The sequence below is a fragment of the Mastigoproctus giganteus genome, chromosome 1 (genome assembly GCF_048544385.1).
Source record: "Mastigoproctus giganteus isolate SK-2022 chromosome 1, ASM4854438v1, whole genome shotgun sequence".
Taxonomy (NCBI): Eukaryota; Metazoa; Arthropoda; class Arachnida; order Uropygi; family Thelyphonidae; genus Mastigoproctus; species Mastigoproctus giganteus.
The window spans coordinates 96,957,345-96,985,064 of record NC_143575.1 but is presented as its reverse complement, the minus strand read 5'-3'; the positions used below and the strand labels follow the sequence as shown (position 1 = coordinate 96,985,064).

At 37.2% G+C, this 27,720-nt stretch overlaps 1 protein-coding gene across 1 annotated transcript in view; it reads left to right on the top strand.

Annotated features, from left to right (window-relative positions):
* LOC150091027 (sugar transporter SWEET1-like) overlaps nucleotides 1–27,720 on the top strand; it is an 83,630-nt gene that overhangs the window by 24,040 nt on the left and 31,870 nt on the right. The window contains exons 3-5 of the mRNA XM_090380592.1: nucleotides 11,391–11,514; nucleotides 11,608–11,769; nucleotides 18,964–19,083. Coding sequence (XP_090236718.1) covers nucleotides 11,391–11,514; nucleotides 11,608–11,769; nucleotides 18,964–19,083 — 406 coding nt within the window. The remainder of the gene's footprint in view (nucleotides 1–11,390; nucleotides 11,515–11,607; nucleotides 11,770–18,963; nucleotides 19,084–27,720) is intronic.

The window sequence follows — 27,720 nt, the reverse complement described above, 5'->3', positions numbered from 1 at the left end:
GAGCATTCCCACTACAGATAGCTAAATTGTAGAACTATCCTCAGAATTCTGACCTGAGCAAGAGCATTCCCACTACTTTGAGTTCTTTGCTTTGCTGCTGTAGTCTGGGCCCTGATTTTAGCTTAAATTTAAATTAAAAATACCACAACTAAGAGATACACAAGTACAAAAATATTCTACACTATTTCCTGATTGTGTGGCTGTAGTACATATTACTCTATAAAATTATGTTACGTATTATTATACAAGTATGTTGCTCAGAGTTCTTCGCTTTGAATATGCTGAATGCTGCTGTGGACATTTGCAATAACTAATAAAGGCACATTGGCATAGTGATTGTTGTTTTTGTGTTGCTGCATGAGTGCGCTACATCCCCCCTGTCACCTTCCACACACCCACAGCAAGGGTTACACTACAGTAAAGTGCCTAGACTTTCTATAGTTCAACCCTTTCTTTTGCAATTACTATATCTTTGGTACTTTTGGGAGAGAAAGAAAACAAGACTCCAAAAGGCAAGCATTTTTTAATATTGATAAAGTGAAAACTATAGTAAGAAAATTTAAAGTGTAGCCTAAAGATCTGCTCACTAATATGAACTTTAGACTAGGTGAGCATCTGCAATACTGAGAAAAATATATAAACACCTACAGGGTTTCATATAATCTTTGCAGTGCAAAGTAAAAATATACATAATTTTTGTTTCATTTGAGCAACCTCTATAGACAGATGGATATAACTGATTTGTCACATTCATAAATAAATTGTGCAGTAATATTTAGAACATTGTGGCTGAAACAAGTAACCTACTTGAATAAAAATTAAGGAAATCTTTAACCTATTAGAAGGTATGCTTACAGGTATTACTAGTTGTTTCTGGTAATTTTTTCCCTTTTATGAAGAAGTTTCCTTGAATTTATATGAAGTTTGATGAAAGAAGTTCTAATGCTTCATTTATTACAAAAGAAGCTGATGAATAAGTATATGGAGGTTCATCACATTGCTGGTTTGAGCTGTTTTCAGCTCCACAAAACCATCAATGAGCACATGTTGAAATTCAGATGTACCTTGGACTTCTGCTATAAGTGTAATGGATATGAAAGTGGAATAATATGTGCACATCAAGTATTATCAAAAACAGAACAGAAGTCCTCCATATGTTAAGAACTACATTTGCCTGTTTAAGTAGTACTGCCATTTCTCATGGATTAAATGCTTCCAAAATGGCTGGAATTTGACCAATGTTGACTTTTAATTTCAAGCTGTAATGAAATAGATGAAAATAAAATATATCCCGTGAATAAAAAAAAAAAAAAAAAAAAAATATATATATATATATATCCTGTGTGACTATTATTATGAATATTAAAAAATGATTGACTATTCTAGAGGCAGTATCACATTGCAATTAAAAGGGTGAACACTCATTACACTTATATTGTAATAGGCAGACTGAACGGAACAATTTGTTTTGTTTTAATGTACTGTGCATGTTGTTTGATAGTTACTGAAATTTCCAATATTTTTATTGAAAATTAGTACAATTTTAAGTTAAAATTACAAGCACAATTACTAATTACAAGCTAATATTGTGGCATCTTATTTAAGAGAATTATTATAAAAATTTCCATTAGAGCATGTAAACAAACACAGAGAATATGAAAATGAATATAAATATCAAAGCCAAAAAAGAAGACAACAGGCCCTATCAACAGAGCATAACCTATCAACAGCTGCTGTTGATAGGTTATGCTCTGCCATATTTGATATAATTTTTGGTATGGCCAAATGGCATATGTGGGACATACAGCTGTCATGAAAATTAATATCATACACAGAAAGAAAAAAATAGGCAAAACTGATTTTAAGTTTTATACTGAGGGTTGTAGTAGTAAAGTTTAGTAGTGTTCCCTCATTTTTTGGCAGTTAACAAATTTTATATAGTAGACTTTCAGAATTACGGCATCTTCGGAGATTCAAGATGCCGTTATTTCGATTTTTTCGTTATCTAGAAAGTTTTATTTTTAATATATTTAATGCAGAAATAATGAGGCTAAATAAGAAATAGAGAGATTAAGAATGCAATTTTATTAATTGCACATAAAAAACATAAACTTGTTGGTGATACAGTGTTATATTCTGCCATTAATACACTTCTACTTATGCCAGTTCTATTTTATATTATTATAGCAAGTTTGTTACTAAGTATTAATGTTCTTAATTATTCTTCTTTTCTTCTCTGTATGAGGTTTATTAACTTTAGGAGAGTGAGGGGTTTTAAATTAAAATAAATGTAAAACAGCGATATAATCCACGATATCAGTACAGAATTCACATTCAAAATGGCAGATTTAAACAAAAAAAAGTAATCACATGACTTGCTGTTTTCTTTTTTTTTTTTGGCACTGTAAGACATCTGTGCTGTATGTAAACATCCAATCTCCATGTGCCGTTTATTTAGAGTGCCATTATTTTGACAGTCTACTGTACTGTAGTAAACAAAATATATATATTTGTCTTCTTCTTTAGGAGCAGTTTATAAATCCATGGAGAATATTCAGGTCTCTTTTTTTATGAGTTAAAAACAATTTAATATTAAAGAGCTTTAAATAAATTTAAAGACCTATTTAGTCCAAGGAAAATATGAAAATGTAGTAATTAGAACATATTTATTTTGGAATAACCTTTATGACATGTAGGGATAAGATTAAGAATCTACTCAGAGTGAATAATTTAAGAAACAGTCAGGTGTACAGGGAAGAATTTATCTGATCAGAGTTGTTAGCATATGGTATTGAAGAAGAAATTCCATTACCTCACAAATTTTCTGTATGATATACTGTTCCTGATGACATTATAGCATTTTGCTATTTGGCACTCATTTGGAGAAATTTTTAAAGGCCCCTTCAGTTAGTGTTGTTGTTGTTAGCAGATTTCAGGCAGAGGGAGTAGGGGGTTTTCCCACCATTAGTTTTGGGTTTTTCAGCCTGCACAACATGAAAATCAAGTCCATACACACAATTTTATAGATATAACAGACTGAAACAATATATCCTGAGATTCTGATGTGCCATAAAAACTAAGTGTAGTTATTATTATTAGTAGTAATGACAAATGAGCAAAAAAGCAAGCTTATACAGAATCTGTCAAAAAAAAAAAACCCACCAACACTTCTCATATCACTACCCACCTCTACAACACCAGATGGGAGTTTGTCCTAACAATTAGCTACCATCTGGCTGAAAGAAAATTTCCACACATCGGACATGCCCCCATCCTCCCTCAACTTGAATTTATGCTCCCTCATGTGTGTAGTCTGAGCAAGATGAAAGATTTCATCAGCATTGAGCATACTCAATCCATTCAAGGCCTTAAATACCCCAATCTCCTTGTAATATCTAGTCTCCAGATTTTATAATTTGCAAAACTGTACCTGGTAAGAGCACCCTTTTTCTTCCCTCACCAATCTTGTTGCTCTTCTCTGCACTTATTCCAACAGATCCAAATCCTTCTGCAAAAGAGGCTTCTAGAACTGTATGCAGTACAGGCAACACCCGTATAACACTGTTCTTCTACAACATGGTTTCACTCTAACACGATTGATAAATTGTGGCAATCCTTGCATAACACAGTACTTATATAACATGGATTCGCTCTAACACAGTTAGAGAATTTTGGTAAACCTCGCATAATGGTATTTTTGAGCTTTTGTGCAGGGTAAACCCTGCTATTATGTTGGATATAATTTTTAAACATTTCCACTCTTTTTAAATCCCCACTGTTGACTTGCTAGTCAAAAAAAAAAAATATTGAGAAATTCCTGTATTTTATTTTGTTGGGAAATTCCTGGATTACGTTCTGTGCTATTGAACTTCTAGAAAAATCTAGATTTCAAAGATTTATTACTATTGAATATCACACCAGCCCATCAAAAGATTTAAGTTATCCAAATGTTGAAGTTATGTTCCTGCTGCCACAGTTGTACTGGGTTAATGCAACTTCTTTCATTCATGTTCCTGCTGCCACAGTTGTACTGGGTTAATGCAACTTCTTTCATTCAGCTGTTAGATAAAGGCATTATATCCACCTTTAAAACTCATTACATCAGAAAATCGTTAGAATGGATTTTACAAAAAAATTTATTCTGAATCTATTGAAGTAATGGAAACATTTCTCAATTGTGGACTGTATTGGAATTATAGCTTTATTACCAAAAGAAGTAAAACTGTAAACGTTAAATGCATGTGGAAAAATGTATGGTCAGAGTCAGATCATTCAGAAAATATGATCGAACGGACAGAAAATGGAATCGATGCAATAGTAGAACTTACTACATTGGTAGGAGGAGAAGGTTTCGATGTTATGAATACTGAAGCCCTTGTGGGTAGCACAGTACTGTATATAGAATCACCCTCCTAACACCGGCTGGAAAAGACCTGAGTTTGAATCCTGTCGATGAAGGGAGGAATTTTTATGGGTCTTTTTCACAACATGGCTGAGTTAGTTGGGCTTGGGCGAGGGTAGCATGATTTTTTATCCCGGAAACTCGGGTTTTTTGTTTAGCAAATCAGAAAATCGATCTCAGGACACACACAGCTGTATGGGACTAAGAATTTATAAGTTGGGTTTCAATTTATAAGTTTCAATTACCAATTTATAAGTTTCAATTACCAGTATAAGTTGGGACTAATTAGTCCCATTATCTAAATTAAAAAGTGACAGTGATGCAGTAATTTATAGACAATATACACAGAATAACATGGCCTTAGTTGCCAGTGCTCCTAAAAAAATTAAAAAAAGATATGATTACTGAAGTGTAGCAGATTTGGTGCAAATGGAATCGGAAGCAAAATCAACTCAATTCAGATGATGATAGCACAGATGAAAATTCTAAACTTCCAAAATTTACACTAAAAAGCATAGGGGAAGGCATAAAGTTAGCCAAGCAATTAGAATCTTAATTTTTGAATGCAGATTCTTGATTGAAAGGAGCTCAAAATTCAAAAGGGAGCTTCAAAAAATGCTTAGGTCCATACGATGAAATTCAGAAAGGTTTATCAAGCAAAAGCAAACAAACCCAGATTACTGATTTTTTAATCATATTCCTGTCCTTTTGGAGAGCAGAGAGAGAGCAGAAGATACGCGAAATCTAGAATGGTGTCATTTTGTTAACGAAATAGTGTATTTTTGTTAGCTTTTGTTAGGAGGTTGCCGGTGCGGACGTGCCTTTCTGCTGCTCTTCGAACAGAGAAGTTTTTTCTGATTTATTTTCTGCTTTATTAGTTTAAATTGACGTATTAACTTATTTTCTAGAGTAGCTTATATTCCTATTACGGTACTTAAGTTTAAAGTAACTTAGATAGAGATTTTGTAGGTATTACTTAGTATCGGAAAGGGTATCAAATACACGTGTTTACCGTTCGTAAATATCCGCCATTGTTACGGGAAAATTAATCAGTAAAATCTATTAATCTTGTCGAACTTAATTGGCAATTAAATTGTACTTTTAACTTTACATATAACCACTTAGGTTACGTAACATAAATAGTTAGTAAAAACAAAAAATTAATACATAACTTGATACGAAAGTTATATAAAGGGATTTCGTAGATAACACTCGTTACTGAAACATAAATATTTCGTAGATAACACTCGTTACTGAAACATAAATATTTCGTAGATAACACTCGTTACTGAAACGTAAATATTTCGTAGATAACACTTGTTACTGAAACATAAATATTTCGTAGATAACACTCGTTACTGAAACATAAATATAGCGTTATAACTGCGTTTGGATACAAGTTTAGGATTTAATTTTGTACAGAAATTGAAATTTTATTGAAAGTAAATCTAAATCATGACTCAAACCAGAGCAGCAAAGCAAAAGGCTCAAGCTAATGGGAATGCTGTGGCCTAGGGGAGAACTGAGGGGGGCAGTTTTCCTCTGAATCACAGCCTTTTAAGATGCACTATTTGCTTGATGTTTGCGGAGCAGTCAAGTATGGAACATGATACTGCCATGGGGGATGTCTTTGTATGTGTGTGATGCAAGGAGTGTAAGGAGATAAGGCGACAACTCAGCGTTGTTATGGGCCTATATGAGAGCTTGAAGGACAGGGTGGATGCCCTCGAAGGATTACAAGTGAGGGGCCCATCAAGCTCTCAGCTGCCCACACCAATGCCACAGCTTGCACTTGGTCATCGCGCAAAACAGCGGCAACCCCCAAGGCAGAATGCGCTGGTCCCAAAGGAACTAGTAGTTGTTGGTGACTCTATTGTCAGGGAAACGGGAAACATGCTTTGTAAAAAGGATAGGTGGAACAGGACCAGGGTATGTCTGCCAGGGGCAAAAGTTGATGACGTTGTAGAGCGGATATCATCTTTTAAGGGCACAAAAGGTGATATAGTTGTACACGTTGGCACTAATGATATTAAGAGCAGGAGACCGGCGGAATTACTTGACAAGTACAGGTCATTGATGAAAAAAAGCCGTGAATTAGGGTTGAAATTGAAAGTGTCTGCAATTCTGCCCAGACACGATAGGAGGGAGTATATGATGAGAGCCCTGTCAATCAATTCGGCCCTGGAAAGATTGTGCAGGGCTCAAGGGGTAGAATTTTTTCAGCCTGGTCTGTACTTGTTAACAGGAGAGACTACTTCTACAGGGATGGGATACACTTAAATAGAAAGGGTGCAAGAATGTTTGCTGATGCTATCGAGGCAGTGTTAGGTGGGTCGGAAAACTGCTAGATTGGGGGGGGATACAAGGACTAATAGATTAACAGTAGCCACTGGCAGAGGTGAAAGTGATTCTTGCACTGCTTCTATTGGAATGAGCCGCAGCCTGGAAAATAAGATGCACGATATTTCAGAGACTGCTGGGAATCATTGGGGTACAAGTAAACACATGGGTTGTGTTAGGGTAGCTAAGAAAAAGAACAGGTGCATGTATACTTGTGTGTACACCAATGCTAGGAGTTTAGTAAATAAATTTGATGAATTTGAGGTATTGCTCAAAACGTCAAAGGCAGATATTGTGGGGATTTCAGAGACGTGGTGTCACACAGATATAAGGAATGCAGAACTGGAATTTGGGGAGTACAATGTCTACAGAAAGGATAGACAGGATAGGAAGGGAGGAGGGGTTATGTTATTAGTTAAAAAACACATAAAATCCAAGGAAGTGAAGCCAGTCGACATCGCTGGACAGTGCAGTGTCGAGTCAGTTTGGTGTGACATAAGCATTGGGAGATCAAAATTGAGAGTAGGAGTGTGCTATAGGCCTAATGACTCTGATGAGTATAATAAGAAACTGTTCGGAGAAATAGAGTGGGCCAGTAAATCAGAGAGTCTTATAATGGGGGATTTTAATTTCCCAGATATTGACTGGAATTTGGGGGCTGGTCACTCACACAGTAGCAAGGCGTTTGTGGATTTATTGGATGATTGTTTTCTACATCAGCATGTTCGGGAGGCAACTAGAGGGAGTAATACTCTTGATTTGATTATCAGTAGTGATTCTTCAGGCATTAAGAATCTGCAGATAAATGAACCACTAGGTGGCAGTGATCACAGTGTGCTGAAGTGGGAGTTACTCAAAGAGGTAACTACCATTAGGGGTAAAGGGAAGGGGTATTGCTTTCGTAAAGGCGACTACAATGGACTGAGACAGTATTTAAATTCTATACAGTGGGATCAACTGATGATATTGCCAACAGCAAATTCAAAATGGGAAGCATTCAAAGAACTTATCTTGGAAGCTACTAGGCTTTACATACCAACTAAGAAATATTGTTCAAGGTTTAGGCCTAAATGGATGTCAGATGAACTAATGAGGCATATGGCAGAGAAGAAAAATGCATGGGATACATACAAATTAACACGTGACACAGACACCTATGATAGATACAAGTTGATCTGTAACCAAGTTACAAAGGAGGTTAGGCAGGCGAAGGCAGATTACGAGAGATCCTTGGCAAGGGATGCGAAGAAAAACAGCAAAGAGTTCTTTACTTATGTAAACTCTAGAAGGAAGGGGATGAATCAGATTGGTCCACTTGAGATCGATGGGTCAGCTGTTGATGACCCTGCTCAGGTAGCTAACAAACTAAATGAATATTTTGCATCGACATTCACACATGAGGAGTTATTCAGCGAGGGGAATGCCAGAGGTCTGTTCAACTCTAGCAGAGCTAGAGAATCTTGTAATAACTGAGAGCAAAGTGGAGGAGAAATTGTTGAAGATAAACACAAGAAAGGCACCTGGGATGGATGGGATCTATCCAGTTATATTAAAGGAGGCAGCAAAGGAAGTAAGCAAACCCTTAGCCATAATTATGAGAGCTTCCTTGGACTCAGGGGAGGTACCCATGGACTGGAGATGTGCAAATGTCACCCCAATTCACAAAGGGAGATCAAAGGCTGACACAAGTAATTATAGACCTGTGAGTTTAACTTCTGTTCCCGGAAAATTAATGGAGGCACTGGTTAAAGAAGCACTGCAGGATCATCTAGACAAAACTTCAGTTATAGCTAGGACACAGCATGGTTTTGTTAAGGGTAAGTCTTGCCTGACCAATTTGATTGGATACTATGATGCAGTCACAAAAGAACTGGATGCAGGGAATAACTTTGATATTATATACTTGGATCTTAGAAAGGCTTTTGATACTGTTGCACATGGAAGACTGCTGCACAAATTGGAGCAGTGTGGCATTGGAGGCAAATTGCTGCTATGGATAAAGGGGTGGTTGAGGGGGAGAAGACAGAGAGTGGTAATCAATGGACACTGCTCATCGTGGACTAATGTTATTAGTGGAGTCCCTCAGGGTTCAGTGTTGGGTCCTTTATTGTTTTCTGTATTTATAAATGATATTGATGATGGTATATCAGGCTTAATGTCCAAGTTTGCAGACGATACGAAGGTTGGCAGGGTTGTCAAGGACACTACTGACACTATGCTGCTGCAACAGGATTTGGAAAGGTTGAGCAGATGGGCTTCGAGGTGGCAAATGAAGTTTAACATTGACAAATGTAAAGTACTACATATGGGAAACAGCAACCCCAGAGCAACGTATCAACTGTGTGGTACTACACTGACAGTGGTAGAGAGTGAAAGGGACCTGGGGGTGGTTGTGCAGGCAGATATGAAGTTCTCTGAGCAGTGCAGACGGGCTGCAAGAGTAGCTCATGGTGTATTGTCAATGATATATAGGAATTTTTCTAGCAGGGATAAGGAGGTGATTATTCCCTTGTATAAGGCAATGGTCAGGCCACACCTAGAGTACTGTATACAGGCCTGGAGGCCTCATTTCAAGAAGGATGTAGAGCTGCTGGAACGAGTACAGAGAAGGGCAACTAGATTGGTGAATGGGACAAAGGGGTGCTCTTACGAAGAAAGGCTTAAGTTTTGCGAATTACAGTGTCTGGAAACTAGGCACCAGCGAGGTGATCTGATAGAGGTGTACAAAGCCTTGAATGGTTTGAGCATGCTCAATGCTGATGGGATTCTTCCTCTTGCTCAGAATAATCACCTGAGAGGGCATAAATTCAAATTGAGGAAAGACAGATGTAGGATAGATGTGCGGAAATTTGCCTTTAGCCAGCGGGTGGTTGGTAGGTGGAACAGACTTCCATCCCTTGTCGTGGAAGTTGATAGCCTAAATAAGTTTAAGGCTCAGCTGGACAGGTATTTTGAATGAACAGAGGGGTGAAGTGGAAGTGGTTATTTTTATTTATTTATGTTACTTTTATTTTTTTTTTTTTGGCTGATGCTGCATAAGCTTGCTTTCTTGCATCAAATGCCTCTTCTAATGCTAATGCTAATGCTTTGGAATGTAACCCCCATTTTTGTACTTTTTCTTAGTTCCGTACAACACAGTTTCACACAACACAACATTTTATTGGAACCTAATAACCGTGTTATATGAGGGTTATCTGTATTCAAGATGTGGCCTAACCATTGCCTTATACAATAGGATAATCACCTCCTTATCCCTGCTGGCAAACTTCCTGTACCTCATTGACAAAAGTATATGATCTGTCCTGGCAGCTTGTCTACACTTCTCAGAGAACTTTATATCTAATTGCACAATTACCCAGATCTTTTTCATTCTCCACTACCTTGAGTGTGGTACCACACAGCTGGTGTTAATCTGGGATTACTGCTCCCCATATGAAGTACTTTGTTTGTCAGTATTAAATTTAGAGTACAATTACAATAATTATATTTTATATATAATATTTTGTAATTTTTAGTATAGATTTATTATATTATAGTACATATTTTATAGTAACGTACAGAGTAATCTGATTAAAATGCAACCCAGTTTCAATTTATAAGTTGGGACTAATCAGTCCCATTATCTAAATTAGAAAGTGACATTTCAGAACAGCCACTATACAGTAAACTGAAGTCATGTGATGCAGTAAAAATACCTGTGTTTACCTTGTTTGTTAGCATTAAATTCATATAATGGCAGCTTCACAAAGCAGCTGATATCAGACAACCTCATGCTATGATATAAACAGGACAGTCTATTTTTCATTAAACTCTGTGAAAATTAAAAGAATTTGATTGTGCATACATGAAAAACTTCATGAGATGAATAGTGTTAATGTTATCCTGAATGAACAACCTTTGAATGTTTATTATTATTATTATTTTTTGCATGACCAATTTAAAAAGGATCAAGTTTTCTGTCATTTTTGAACAAGAAACAAATTACAAAATGCATCCCAGGTAACTCATTTTCATATTACCTTAATGACAGCCAGATATGATTCATTAGGCTATTATTCTTCATTTGATATTCGATTAATTCTATAAAATAATGCTACTGATAGTTGAGCATTTTTACTGAGTCCATTGTACTGTACTTATGTTGAAGGTTGTACCAATTCTTGCAGGATACAAAAGCACAGCGATTGTAAAGCAAAGAGCTATCATTTAAGCCTCGCAGCCACTAGACTGATCTGTAAAATACTAGTCAAGCTAGATTTATTAGTTGAAATGGTGATCATGTTTGTCAAGGCCTGTTTATTACTAATTGTTTTCTGGGCATTGCAAAAAAGATTTGGATGGAAGGCAAAACAAACACTTATTCTTCTAGGAAAAATACATGTTATGCAACACTAATAAATGTTGTACTGCTCCTCAGATATCACAGCTATCAGAGTGAAGCTGCCTTTTGTTACCTTATGAAAATATATCAGTCCATGTCCATTGACATTATGTGCTTTGTTGTCACATTTTGCTTCACACGCCCCACTGACCAGTGGGTTGTATGATAAATGAATAACTCCAATATATGGCATGTCTACTGGTGATTTTTTCTTAATGAAATATTTTTTATATCTTGTGTTTATTATACTTTACTATTTATTTGCAGTGTACTTTTATGGCTAAGTTATGGCTTCTACTTGCAAGACTACGTTGTAATCACAGTGAATGCCATTGGTCTTATTTGTCAGTCTGTGTTTCTTTCAGTTTATTACCATTATTCTGATAATAAGGTATGCATCTTCTTAATTGCAGTTTTGAAATTTTATTTTATAAAATTTATCACAGTTCTCTGTGGAATAAAAGTACTTTCTTCCTCTCCCTAGGAAACACTACATAAGCAAGTAGGCTTTGTAGCATTTTTGTTGGCAGCATTATTCTTCTACACAGCTAATCTAGACAGGGATGTATCATATATTACCAGTTTAATAGGATTTGCAGCTTGTGGTTGCAGTGTGTGTGCCAGTGCTTCACCTTTAGTTTCTCTGGTAAAAAAATTTTCTTAAGGGACTTTATATAGAGTTTGTTATGAAATAAATTTAAGAATAAACACTTCTTTTATGTTGGAAAAGGTTTCAGTATATAGCATAGTACATTTTATGATATTATAATGATAAATAGTAATTTAGTCCAGTTCATTCTAAAATTGAAGAATATATGGAGTTAAAAAATTTTATATTTCAAATGAAAAAACAAAACAAAACAAAACAACAGCATTCAGTCTAGAAAGGCATAACAAGATTCCTACTTCTTTTTTTTTTTTACAATAGCCTACAGGGATATCCTACATAGTGGAACAAAAGTTTGGTGTCCTGTTATGCAGTTGTTAAAATTGAACACTGTTGACATGTTATCAAAGTAAAACTTCCAACAACAGATTTAAAAAATCCATTAATTTCTTTTTTTTAACCTTTTAAACTTCATCACAGGTTCTAATTGGTTTTATCCACAAGTCTCTTGATCTCAATTAAAGCTTTTAAAGTTAATAGCCTGTAAGTTCAGTAAGATTTAAAAATAAGACACTTTCCATTGACGTATATTAATTAGTTTTTTGGTATTCAAACGTTGCTACATTTTGGATTTCATTATTTAGGCCTATGTTTTTTAAGAGAAGTTAAAAAAGATTAACAATGCATAACATGTATTGAATTCTACAGTTAATAGAGTTTCAAATTAGAGTTTAAAATTAAATTCTAAATACCCTTAATCATAAAACATATTCATTCTACTAGATAGAATTTGCAGAGTCATATGCAAAGTAATATAATTGTTTCATTACAATATAATTCTTTAACTGGACTTTTAAAACATATGAGGTGTGGCAGTAAAGTTCTCGGACTGGTGTTGTTGCAGTCGTGTTTGATGAGTTTGAAAATAAATGGAAGTGTAAGGTAATTCAGATTGCAAGTAACAAGTTTTGTCAGTAGTTTTAATGTTCCATGTCACAATTTTGCAATGGAGCAACAAACGAATATCAAATTTTTCTTTAAACTGGAAAAATATGCAACAAAAACATATGAAATGTTAAAAACTGTTAATGTGATGAAACGTTGTCATACCAGTGTTTTAATGGTATAGGCAGTTCAACACAAGAAGTGGGTGTCTGTCACAACCCTCACAATGAAGAAAATTAAAAAATTTTGTGAAATTTTGGCAAGCAATTATTGCTTTGCTGATGAGTTGGATATGAATAAGGAGATGATTCATTCATCAAAATTTTGCATGAAGATTTAGGGAAAAGGAAGTCTGTAAAATTTGTGCTGAAGCAACAAAGAGTGTCGTGATGTGAATATTTCATCCAGACTTATTGAAACATAGCATTGTACAGATCAAACATCCACCCTACTCTCCATATCTAGAACTAGTGGACATCTTCCTCTTTCCCAAGGCAGACATACCGTGGTGCTGTTCCACCTATCCTTTTTACAAAGCATGTTTCCCGTTTCCCTGACAATAGAGTCACCACACACTACCAAGGCTTTTGTGGATTTATTGGATGATTGTTTTCTACATCAGCATGTTCGGGAGGCAACTAGAGGGAGTAATACTCTTGATTTGATTATCAGTAGTGATTCTTCATGCATTAAGAATCTGCAGATAAATGACCCACTAGGTGGCAGTGATCACAGCGTTTTGAAGTGGGAGTTACTCAAAGAGGTAACTACCATTAGGGGTAAAGGGAAGGGGTATTGCTTTCGTAAAGGCGACTACGATGGACTGAGACAGTATTTAAATTCTATACAGTGGGACCAACTGATGATGTTACCAACAGCAAATTCAAAATGGGAAGCATTCAAAGAACTTATCTTGGAAGCTACTAGGCTTTACATACCAACTAAGAAATATTGTTCAAGGTTTAGGCCTAAATGGATGTCAGATGAACTAATGAGGCATATGGCAGAGAAGAAAAATGCATGGGATACATACAAATTAACACGTGACACAGAAGCCTATGATAGATACAAGTTGATCTGTAACCAAGTTACAAAGGAGGTTAGGCAGGTGAAGGCAGATTACGAGAGATCCTTGGCAAGGGATGCGAAGAAAACCAGCAAAGAGTTCTTTACTTATGTAAACTCTAGAAGGAAGGGGATGAATCAGATTGGTCCACTTGATATCGATGGGTCAACTGTTGATGACCCTGCTCACGTAGCTAACAAACTAAATGAATATTTTGCATCGACATTCACACATGAGGAGTTATTCAGCGAGGGGAATGCGAGAGGTGTACTCAACTCTAGCAGCAAGCTAAAGAATCTTGTAATAACTGAGAGTAAAGTGGAGGAGAAATTGTTGAAGATAAACACAAGAAAGGCACCTAGGGTGGATGGGATCTATCCAGTTATATTAATGGAGGCAGCAAAGGAAGTAAGCAAACCCTTGGCCATAATTATGAGAGCTTCCTTGGACTCAGGGGAGGTACCCATGGACTGGAGATGTGCAAATGTGATCCCAATTCACAAGGGAGGATCAAAGGCTGACACAAGTAATTATAGACCTGTGAGTTTAACTTCTGTTCCCGGAAAATTAATGGAGGCACTGGTTAAAGAAGCACTGCAGGATCATCTAGACAAGACTTCAGTTATAGCTCGGACACAGCATGGTTTTGTTAAGGGTAAGTCTTGCCTGACCAATTTGATTGGATACTATGATGCAGTTACAAAAGAACTAGATGCAGGGAATAACTTTGATATTATATACTTGGATCTTAGAAAGGCTTTTGATACTGTTGCACATGGAAGACTGCTGCACAAATTGGAGCAGTGTGGCATTGGAGGCAAATTGCTGCTATGGATAAAGGGATGGTTGATGGGGGGGGGAGACAGAGTGGTAATCAATGGACACTGCTCATCGTGGACTAATGTTATTAGTGGAGTCCCTCAGGGTTCAGTATTGGGTCCTTTATTGTTTTCTGTATTTATAAATGATATTGATGATGGTATATCAAGCTTAATGTCCAAGTTTGCAGACGATACGAAGGTTGGCAGGGTTGTCAAGGACACTGCTGACACTATGCTGCTGCAACAGGATCTGGAAAGGTTGAGCAGATGGGCTGAGAGGTGGCAAATGAAGTTTAACATTGACAAATGTAAAGTACTACATATGGGAAACAGCAACCCCAGAGCAACGTTTCAACTCTGTGGTACTACACTAACAGTGGTAGAGAATGAAAGGAACCTGGGGGTGGTTGTGCAGATGGGCTGCAAGAGTAGCTCATGGTGTATTGTCAATGATATATAGGAATTTTTCTAGCAGAGATAAGGAGGTGATTATTCCCTTGTATAAGGTCAGGCCACACCTAGAGTATTGTATACAGGTCTGGAGGCCTCATTTCAAGAAGGATGTACAGCTGCTGGAACGAGTACAGAGAAGGGCAACAAGATTAGTGAATGGAACAAAGGGGTGCTCTTACGAAGAAAGGCTTAAGTTTTGCGAATTACAGTGTCTGGAGACTAGGCACCAGCGAGGTGATCTGATAGAGTTGTACAAAGCCTTGAATGATTTGAGCATGCTCAATGCTGATAGGATTGTTCCTCTTGCTCAGAATAATCACCTGAGAGGGCATAAATTCAAATTGAGGAAAGACAGATGTAGGATAGATGTGCGGAAATTTGCCTTTAGCCAGCGGGTGGTTGGTAGGTGGAACAGACTTCCATCCCTTGTCGTGGAAGTTGATAGCCTAAATAAGTTTAAGGCTCAGCTGGACAGGTATTTCGAACGAACAGAGGGGTGAAGTGAAAGTGGTTATTTTTTATTTGTTTATTTTACTTTATTTTTTTTTTTTGGCTGATGCTGCATAAGCTTGCTTTCTTGCATCAAATGCCTCTACTAATGCTAATGCTCTCTCTCCTCCCCCCATACAGAGGTTTCAGTAATATTATATTCATATCGCTGCTCCTGGAATTGAGTACCTGGAATCTGTTGTTTCCATATTGATATAGACCTAATGATATAAATATTCCATTAGGTTTCCAATTTTATTTATAAAAAATTCCTTTTAAAAATATCAACCTCATCAGTTGAGAATATTATTCATATGGGAATTTATTTCACCAGGCCTTACACAGTTATTTTATATTCAACTCCATAATCCCTATAGTTGGCCCTGAATTGAGATTACTGCATATGCATAGTCTCACTTGAAGATCTAGGATGGCAACAATCTTTATGGGTAGTATGGTGTTTATGGTATCATTGCCCTTCCATACTCTGGAAAAGGCTTAGTTTTTGAATTTCATCAAGACAGAGGAATTTCCTTAACCAAGTTGTGTTATGGCCGAGTAACAGAAATGGGTTGTATTGTCCCACCCTCCCTCAAGAAAACTGTTTTGTTTTTTGGTTTTTTTTTGTCAATAAAAACAGGCAAAACCAGCACAGAATGAAAATATTATTTACAGGCACAATACACAGATGCTTCCATAGCCTTAACTGCTTTGGTACAAAAATAACAGTGAAAAATTTAAAACATCTATACATCTGAGCTTAGCAGTCATTGTACTCCCTGAATGCATATGCAGATCAACACATCCCAATGAGATGCCTACCTAAACTAACACAGCCAACTCTTGGAATCCCCTCCCCTCCTATTCTGATCAGTGGTATTATTGGAAAAATGTTATATCTCTGGCTCTCTCCAAATGAATGTGTTTTTGATTACTCTGTAGAGCAAATCTGGACTTGGTGAACAACAGATATTACCATTGTTCTTGGTCCATGTAACATGTCATTTACACCAATTTAGATGCCCTCATGTGTGAAACAGAATGAGGAGGAGAATGCATAGAACCAACTGTCTTGCATAGAGGTTGCCCTCCTTTATAAGGTTGAAGCAGAGCAGACAAACATTTTTGTGGTACCCGTGAGGTCTGAATGCAATCAAGTTGGTATTATCAGTCTGTCAGCCTTTTGTGTCAACAGTCCAAAGTATCTATATTCATTCAAGGTTGTACCCCAAAACTACTCCCAATAGGTCTTTTGGTACTAGATAATCTCTTGGAATTTTCTCCAAAAAACAATAACACAATCAGCGTTAACCTGTAAGTAGGTGTGCCAAAATTTTACTAATGTGATTTTAAATTTTACTAAAGGTTAAAGGAGAAGTCAATCTGTTATTAGAAGGGATGAGCAAAAAGAATGATTCTTTAAGGTGGTTCCATTCACACATACTTAACATATTGTCAACCATAACATAACTCATTAGTTCATAAAATGAGGAAGCTTGTTTTCCTGAATGCTGCCTCATAAAGTGGTTATGTATAGGCAGTGTCACCATTGAGTCAGGCTATGTTAGTTTGCATGCTGATGCAAAATCAGCATTGATATTGATAAATTAACCAGGATTTTAAATATCACAGATTTGCTCACTTCATGACTAAAATATGGGGAAAATTTATTTTTTGAAATTTTCAAAGAAAAAAAAAAACACACAAATTATGTCATTAAATTCTATTGTTGTACTAGTTGCCAGCATGCATGCAGCCTTCTCTGTAATGCACTTTGTGGAATTGTGCCACAGTGTAAAATGAACTTTGATAATTGAATTTATTTTGCCCATTACAAGATTTTTATTAGTCAGCATATAATGCTAAATATATACTATATGTTTTATATAGAGTATTTATGGTCAAGAAAGGGGAGGCAATAGGGAAAAGATTGGGGGAGAGAAATATTTTCATCTCTCTAATGGGGATAATATATTTGTGTTTGATATTTTTCTAAGTTAATATAAATAATTAATCTACCACTGTGAAAGTGTGTTTGGAGGGCAGTTTAGCCCATTGGTGAAGGATGCTCTTTGTGGTAGAACATTTCTTAGCCAACAAGTAGTTGCATGTCGACTAAGAAAAGTTCTGTCACAAAGAGCATTTTTCATCATTGGAAACAATCAAAAGTCACTATGTATGAGGTCAGACACATATGGAAGATGTAGCCTCAGTTTTGTTTTCTGTAAAAAAATTTGCACCTTAGTGGCACGACAAGGTAAAGCATTGTACTGATGGAATTGAATATGATTCAGTCCATGTAGACATTTCTTCTAAAAACAGTGGGAGGAACATTTTCTTCAGAATCTCTTTGTATAAGTTTCCTGTCACTGTATATTTTGTTCCCTTGGGAACAAAATATAAGAATTATTCCTTTAGTATTCCAGAAAACAGCATCATTTTCTCCACACTCCAGCAACATGGAACTTTTTTGAGTGGCATTTACTCAGCATGCTTTTATTGGGTGGACTAATGCTTGGTTTCAGGATTTAACAGTGAATAGTGGAGACCTCCGTAGCCGAGTGGTCAGGAGCAGGATTGCAATAGCACACGCTCCTTGAGTAGACCAGGGTTTAAGCCTCTGACTGCTGAATATGGTCGATCTGCCAACCTGCACTGGACCAGTGTGGCAGATTATGGTCCATTTTCCTCAGCATGAATTGTTGAGGAGGCTTCCATCCTGCAGTGGGTTGATAATGGCTGCACTTTACCTTTTTTTTTTTTTTTAGTGGAGTCTCATCCATTGTTACACTCAAGGAGAAGAAACAATCAACCATTCATTGAGGCATCTTGAATGAGCACTGCTTCACACAACTTGATAAGAATGGCTTTTTGTTTCTGAGAAAGCTACCATGGAATCCATCTGGTTGACACCTTGCTCATTCTGAGACTTAGACAAAGAACAGTATGCATGGAGTCCACAGAAATGCATGCTAGGTGCCTGATCTTGCACATAATGACTTTTGGAACTTTTGCTATTATCCAAAACAGCTCTCTTTACCCAGTGGATGTTGGCTTCCGAATGATTAGTTTTTGAGGTCTTTGTTTATGAGTGTCATTCTCACAAGACTCTTGTCCTTCACAAAACTTTCCCACCCAGCCATGCCCATTTTTCACATCTATAAAGCTGTCAGGACAAATTTCTGACATTTCCTAATGAATTTCAATCCTGGATAATTACACTGTGCTCTTGATGATGAATACCACCATTTTCAGTATTACAATCATACTATGCTGTTTGGAGCGTTGTGAATGTTAACAACATTTCAAACTAACTTTTATTTTTAAAGCAGCCACAGTAACACACTTTGAGTTTTTCTTTTTTAAATTCAATTTGGAGACAATACTTGAATGTACCTCATAAGTATTCATAATTTGATTTAAATTCAATGTTATTTTTTATTTTGTTATTATAATTAGGGACAAGTATTAAAAACCAAAAGTGTGGAAAGCCTTCCATTTATGATAATCTTGAATGCTTTTGTAGTCACTTCTCTGTGGTTCGTATATGGCTACTTGGCACATGATATTTTTATTCAGGTATATTGCACTGTTTTTAATGCATTTAAGTTACAATTTTATTCTTATATTACTTTGTGTTATTTTATTAATTATACTCTGAACAAAATTCATGAAACAGTATTCTCTGTTTGAGACCTGTACCTTGGTTATAAGTAACAAATGCTAATTGACTAAAAAAAGACAAAGCCATGTGTGCTAAAATTTTACAAGAACAAGTTAGGTAATGACCATGTGTCCTATAGTCCATGAAGAGAGTGGTAATCAGTGTCCATTGATTACCACTCTGTCTTCTCTCACTCCACCATCCTTTTATCCATTGTAGCAACTTTCCCTTAATGCCATACTGCTCCAGTTTGTACAGTAGCCTTCCATGTTCAAAGTATCAAAAGCTTTCCTGAAATCCAAGCATATATCAAAATTATTTTTTGCGTCCAGTTCCTTTGTGACCACGTCATAGTATCCAATCAAATTGGTCAGACAAGACTTCCCCTTAACAAACCCATGCTGTGTCTGAATTATTACTGCAGTCTTGTCTAGATGATCCTGCAATGCTTCTTTAACCAGTTATTATTTTTCTTGGAACAGAAGTCAAACTAACAGGTCCATAATTACTCATGTCACCCTTTGTGAATTGGAGATACATTTGTACATCTCCAGTCCGTGGAGACTTCCCATGAGTCCAAGGATGCTCTCATAATTATGGCTAAGGGTGTGCTTACTTCCTTTGCCACCTCTTTTAATATAACTGGATAGATTCCATCCACCCCAGGTACCTTTCTTATGTTTAACTTCAACAATTTCTCCTCCACTTTGCTCTCTGTTAGAGTTTGATAAACATCTGGCCTTCTCCTCATTGAATAACTCATGTGTGAATGTAGATGCAAAATACTCATTTAGTTTGGCAGCTATCTGAGAATGATCATCTACAGTCAAAACATTGATATCGATTGGACCAATCTGATTCATCCCCTCCCTTTTAAAGTTTTTATAAATAAAGAAGTCTTTACTGTTTTTCTTAGCATCCTTTGCAACTGATTTGTTGTAATCTGCCTTCGCTTGCCTAACCTCCTTTGTGACTTGATTACAGACTAGCTTATATCTACCACAGGCTTCTGTGTCACCTGATAATTTATATTCATCCCATGCATTTTTCTTATCTGCCACGAGTCTCATTAGTTCATCTGACATCCATTTGGGCCTAAACATAGAACAGTATTTCTTAGTTGGAACAAAAAGCCTAGTAGCTTCCAAGATTACTTCCTTGAATGCTTTCCATTTAGGATTTGCTGTTGGTAACATCAATAGTTGGTCCCACTGTATAGAATTTAAAAAATCTCTGAGACCACTATAGTCACTTTCACGAAAGCAAAAACCCCTTTCATTTACCCCTGATGGTAGTTACATCTTTAAGTAAATCCCACATCAGTACAATGTGATCACTGCCACCTAGTGGTTCCTTTTTTTCTGTGAATTCTTAATGCATGGATAATCACTGTTGATAATCAGATTAAGATTGTTACTCCTTCTGGTTGCCTCTCTAACATGTTGCTGTAGAAAACAATCATCCAATTAATCCACAAAAGCCTTGCTAGTTACGAGTGACCAACCCACAAGTTCTAGTTAATATTTGGAGGTTAAAATCCCCCATTATGAGACACTCTGATTTACCGGCCCAATGTATTTCTCTGTATAATTGTTCATTGTACTCATCAAAGTCATTAGGCCTATAACAAACTCCTAATCTCATTTTTGGTTTCCCAGTGCTTATGTCACACCATAATGACTCAACACTGCACTATCCATCTATGTCAACTGCATGGCCATACTTATAAACAGGTGCATGAGGCACTGGCCTTGGGCCTCACCATTATTATTATTAGCTATATGGTGCAAGGAAGCCTGAGGCTTATGCTGCACCAGCATTTCAAATTCATCAATTTATTTACTACACTCCTAGCATTGGTATACTTGCAAGTATACATGCACCTGTTCTTATTCTTAGTTATTCTAACACAGCCCATGTATTTACTTGTTTCATTACTCCCAGTACTTCCTGAAATCCTCAGCGCTGGCTTTCTGGGATGCTGCTCATTCCAATAGAAGCAGTGCAAGAATCATTTCCACCTCTGCCTGCAGCTACTGTTAATCTATTAGTCTGTGAATCCCCCCAAACTAGCAGTTTTCCGACCCACCTAACATTGCCTCGATAACATCAGCAAATATTCTTCCACCCTTTCTATTTAAGTGTATCCCATCCCTGTGAAGCAATCTCTCTTCTGTTAACAAGCACAGACCATGCTGAAAAAAAATTCTACCCCTTGCGCTGACGGAGCTAGCCAGGTGGGTAAAGTGCCTGCCTGGCAACCCAAAGGTTACCAGTTTGAATCCTGCCTTGGACTTGGATCAGAGTAAAATTCAAAAACTTTGGGAGGTGTATTATGGTCACAGAAGCTGATGCACCAACAACTAACAAAAAAACAACAAAAAAAAAAAGAGCCTTGCACAATCTCTCCAGGGCCGAATCGATTGACAAGGCCCTCATCACGTACTCCCTCCTATCGTGTCTGGGCAGAATCGCAGACACTTTCAAATTTAACCTAACTTGCGACTTTTTTTCAACATTGACCTATACTTGCTGTTGTTATTTGGTTTTTAGGAGCATTAGCAACTAAGGCCATATTGCTGCAGGAAGCCCCAGGGGCTCACATCTGGTGAGTATGGGCTTCGCACACCCAGAGTCCTGAGCTGGATATCATCATTCTTCTCTTTCTTGGTGATTCCCTTCTACTTTTGACTCTCTCTCTCTCTCTCTCTCAGGGTATCTCGGGAAATTGGCTGGTGCAGCATATGCCACAGGCTTCCTTGCACGATATAGCTAATAATAATAATAATAATAATATGTGGTGGTCATTCCCTGACCTTTCCGCATCCTCCATATTTGGTGGTGAGGGCTCGAACCCTGGTCTAATCAAGAAGCGTGTGCTACACACTGCTGCTCCTTCCCACCTGGCTACAGAGCTGCCTGTATTTGTTAAGTAAATCCACAGATCTCCTACACTTAATGTTATTAGTGCCAACATGTACAAAGATATCGCCTTTTGTGCCCTTATCTGCTCTACATTAGCATTATCATTAGTAGAGGCATATGATGCAAGAAAGCAAGCTTATTCAGCATCAGCCAAAAAAAAAAAAAAAAAAAAAACCACTACTCCCATTTCACCCCTCCGTTCGTTCGAAATACCTGTCCAGCTGAGCCTTAAATTTATTTAGGCTATCAACTTCAACAACAAGCGATGGGAGTCTATTCCACAAACCAACTGCCCGCTGGCTAAAGGCAAATTTCCGCACATCTATCCGACATCCGTCCTTCCTCAGTTTGAATTTATGCCCTCTCAGGTGATTATTCTGAGCAAGAGGAAGAATCCCATCGGCATTGAGCATGCTCAAGCCATTCAAAGCCTTATACACCTCTATCAGATCACCTCGCCGATGCCTAGTCTCCAGGCTCTGTAATTTGCAAAACTTAAGCCTTTCTTCGTAAGAGCAACCCTTTGTTCCATTCACTAATCTTGTTGCCCTTCTCTGTACTCGTTCCAGCAGCTCTACATCCTTCCTGAAATGAGGCCTCCAGACCTGTATACAGTACTCAAGGTGTGGCCTGACCAATGCCTTATACAAGGGAATAATCACATCCCTGTCCCTGCTTGAAAAATTCCTGTATATCATTGACAAGACACCATGAGCTACTCTTGCAGCTCGTCTACACTGCTCAGAGAACTTCATATCTGCCTGCACAATTACCCCCAGGTCCTTTTCATTATCTACCACTGTCAGCGTAGTACCACAGAGTTGATACGTTGATCTGGGGTTACTGTTTCCCATATGTCATTTACATTTGTCAATGTTAAACTTCATTTGCCACTTCTCAGCCCATCTGCTCAACCTTTCCAGATCCTGTTGCAGCAGCATAGTATCAGTAGTGTCCTTAACAACCCTGCCAACCTTGGTATCATCTGCAAACTTGGACATTAAGCCTGATACACCATCATCAATATCGTTTATAAATACAGAAAACAACAATGGACCCAACACTGACCCTGAGGAACTCCACTAATAACATTAGTCCACGTTGAGCAGTGTCCATTGATTACCACTCTCTGTCTTCTGCCACTCAACCATCCCTTTATCCATAGCAGCAATTTGCCTCCAATGCCACACTTCTCCAATTTGTGCAGCAGTCTTCCATGCGCAACAGTATCAAAAGCCTTTCTAAGATCCAATTATATAATATCAAAGTTATTCCCTGCATCCAGTTCTTTTGTGACTACATCATAGTATCCAATCAAATTGGTCAGACAAGACCTGCCTTTAACAAAACCATGCTGTGTCTGAGCTATAACTGAATTCTTGTCCAGATGATCCTGCAGTGCTTCTTTAACCAGTGCCTCCATTAATTTTCCTGGAACTGAAGTTAAACTAACAGGTCTATAATTACTTGTGTCAGCCTTTGATCCTCCTTTGTGAATTGGGGTTACATTTGCACATCTCCAGTCCATGGGTATCTCCCCTGAGTCCAAAGAAGCTCTCATAATTATGGCTAGGGGTTTGCTTACTTCCTTTGCTGCCTCCTTTAATATAACTGGATAGATCCCATCCACCCCGGGTGCCTTTTTTATGTTTATCCTCAACAATTTCTCCTCCACTTTCCTCTCAGTTATTAGAAAATAATCTAGCTCACTGCCAATGTTTGCTTCACCTACAACATTCCCCTTCCTGAATGACTCCTCATATGTGAATGTAGATGCAAAATACTCATTTAGATTGTTAGCCACCTGAGCTGGATCCTCAACTGTTGAACCATCAACATCCATTGGACCAATCTGATTCATCCCTTTCCTTCTTGAGTTTAAATAAGTAAAGAACTCTTTTCTGTTTTTCTTTGCATCCTTTGCCAAGGATTTCTCATAATCTGCCTTTGCCTGCCTAATCTTCTTTGTGACTTGGTTACAGACCAACTTATATCTATCATAGGCTTCCATGTCACCCATTAATATTTCCGTATCCCATGCATTTTTCTTCTCTGCCATATGTCTCATTAGTTCATCTGACAACCATTTAGGCCTGAACCTTGAACAATATTTCTTGGTTGGTATGTAAAGCCTGGTAGCTTCCAAGATTAGTTCCTTGAATGCTTCCCATTTTGAATTTGCTGTTGGTAACATCATCAGTTGGTCCCACTGTATAGAATTTAAATACTGTCTCAGACCATCATAGTCGCCTTTACGAAAGCAAAAACCCTTCCCTTTACCTCTGATGGTAGTTACCTCCTTGAGTAAATCCCACTTCAGCACACTGTGATCACTGCCACCCAGTGGTTCCTTTATCTGCAGATTCCTAATGCATGAAGAATCACTACTGATAATCAGATCAAGAGTATTACTCCCTCTAGTTGCCTCCCGAACATGCTGGTGTAGAAAACAATCATCCAATAAATCCACAAAAGCCCTGCTGGTGTGTGAGTGACCAACCCACAAATTCCAGTCAATATCTGGGAAATTAAAATCTCCCATTATAAGACTCTCTGATTTACTGGCCCATTCTATTTCCCTGTACAGTATCTTATTATACTCATCAGAGTCATTAGGCCTATAGCACACTCCTACTCTCAATTTTGATTTACCTATGCTTATGTCACACCAAACTGACTCGACACTGCCCTGTCCATCAATGTCGACTGGCTTCACTTCCTTGGATTTTATGTGTTTTTTAACTAATAGCATAACCCCTCCTCCCCTCCTGTCCTTTCTATCCTTTCTATACACATTGTACTACCCAAATTCCAGTTCTGCATTCCTTATATCTGTGTGACACCACGTCTCTGATATCCCAACAACATCATCAACTGTTGCCCCAGGCAGACATACCTTAGTCTTATTCCACCTATCATTTTTGCATAATATATTTCCCATGTTTCCTGACAATTGAGTCACTGATGATAACTAGCTCCTGTGGGACCAGCTCATTCTGCCCTGAAGATCGCCACTGTGTTGCCTGGTGCATAGGAGTGAGCACTGGCATTGAGTTGGGCAGCTGAGAGCTTGGTGGGCCCCTATTTTAATTCCTTCAAGGTCATCTACCCAACTCTTCAAACTATTATAGATGCCAATCAGTATGCTGAGTTGGCACCTAATTTATTCACATTCTCTGCATCTTGCACACACACACACACACACACACAAAGACATTCTCCATGGCTAGATCATGTCATGTCACATTTTGCAATATTTTTAGACTGTGATGCATTGGAGAATGGCCCCCTTTTGTTCTTTTTTTTTTTTTTTTTTTTTTTCCTGTTAGTTATTGGTGAATCGGCTTCTGTGGCCATAATGCACCTCCCAAAGTTTTTGCATTTTACTGTGATCCAAGCCCAAGGCGGGATTCGAACCCGTGACCTTTGGGTTGCCAGGCAGGCACTTTATCCACCTGGCTAGCCCGGTCGGCAAACCCTTTGGTTCTATCCCAAACTAAGCACTTTTGCAACTTTGTGCACACTGCTTTGCTGCTCTAGTCTTGGGCATGATTTCTGTTTAAATTCAATTGAATTAACAGTAAAAATGGATAAGATTTATAAATTTAATTGATTAATTGTCAATAGTATACTAAGCTAACAGATTCCTAATACAGTGCTAGTATTATGCTATTTAGTTTTACATTATATCTTGCACTAACAAGGTGCGAGATATGAGATATATGTTACGCTATTCCATATCAATCTAATATACTGCAATCATGGCAAGTTTTGAATGGTGCAAGTTTTACCGATACTAAGTAATAACCTACAAAATGTCTATCTAACACCAAAATACTAAATATTGTTACTAGGAATATAAAGCTACTTCTAGAAAATAAATTAATATGCCAGTTAAGTCAATAAAATGGCAAAAATTTAAGAAAAACTTCTATTAGCTGGAGCCGTACAAACTTTGCCCGCTTGGAGGAAGTACACCCTCCCAAAGGAAATACATTGAAAGTAATTCTATTTACAATGTGTGGTGTTCTTTCTTTAATCTAAATATTTCACTGTTTCTTTATCTATTTGGTGAGGGCACAAGATGATAGTGTTATTAGAAAACACTGGAACTTGTAAATCATTAGTGAGAACTAAAATGTACTCAGAGCTTATTTTTTATTTATTATTATTATTATTATTTGTTTTTTTGGTGCGGTTGTTTTACTATCTTCTAGTTAGTTATTGCCATTTTATTACTTCCTTGAACCACTGTGTATTTATTATGGTGTGAATACACCATAATGTTCAAGTTCTGGAGACTCTATCCAAAGAGTCAGAAGTAACTCTTACATTGCCTATATAATGTGTACCATCATGCCTCGTAATCATCCCTCCTCCTGCTGTTGTCATATAAGAATCAATTCCACCTCTGTTTATGGCTATCATTAAAGTATTTTTGGTACGGTACGGCGTACTGGCACCTTTATTAACAGTTATGTGTGACATTTATATGCAGTGCACTTTGAAATTTGTAATATTCCATAAATGTTTTTCACATGTTTACCTACATGTGAAATAAGCTTAAAACAATTTAATTAAATTTGTATTTTTTTACTGTCTATTTTTAAGATATTTTTTATATAAAACTGTATAACCATTTTTATAATTCTAAATTACTCAGTCGAGCCTCTGTTTAATGAAGTCAATTTTATAGCGAATTATTTTGAATTCCCCTTGGAAGTTACATAAACACGTTGGGTGAAGAAAATTTTCATATACATATAGTGAACGGATTAGGAGAGAATTAACTCGGTACGCACTGTTCGCATTTCTGGCCTTCAGGCAATTTAGGCAATTAGTCCTGCTGTGCAAAATAAGAGAGCTAAAGGGATTAGCATTCTACAACTTAGTGGTACCTGGTAAAACCTATCCGACCATATACGGAGGAGTCACGCTAGTCAAGAGTGAGCAGATCAAGGGGTATTCCCAATGGGCTCTGGTCACCTTCTACTTCAGTGGTGTCCAACCTTTTCCCGTACAGTGGCCATATTCAAAAAAATTCATTTATTTTTCTTTAGTGTGTTATATTTTCCATATCTTGTTGCATGTAAAAGTAAAATTGAAAATATCCAAAACTTTTATTAAGTACAGTACACAATTACATTTACTGAACAAAACATTTAATGAAAATTGATAATTAGCAAAATTTAAAATGCTGTTTTATTTCACTTTCCTTGCGGGCTGTAGGTTGGACGCCTCTGTGAATCAACCGTAAGCACCCCGTTCGAGAATTAGAAAAGCGATTTTCTTTTACCCCGACAAATACTCATCTGTTGTTTCGCAAAAGTGCGTTATCCACATTTTTCCATAAACTTTCCCTTCTCTGTTTACTGGGTCACAGTACCTGAATATCCGAATGACACTGACATTTTGGACAGTTTCAAAAAAAAGAAAAGAAAAAAAAAATTCAAATTTAAGAACTAGTGACAATACCGATGACGAGAGAAGGAAAATGAGGACAACGAAGGTATTAAACCTTCTAAAAATGAATTGTTGGCATTTGGTGAAAGTGAAGTTAGAAAATTGTCAATTTAAAAAATTTACAGTTAAATGAAAGAGATGCAATTTGTGGATACCCAATTGAT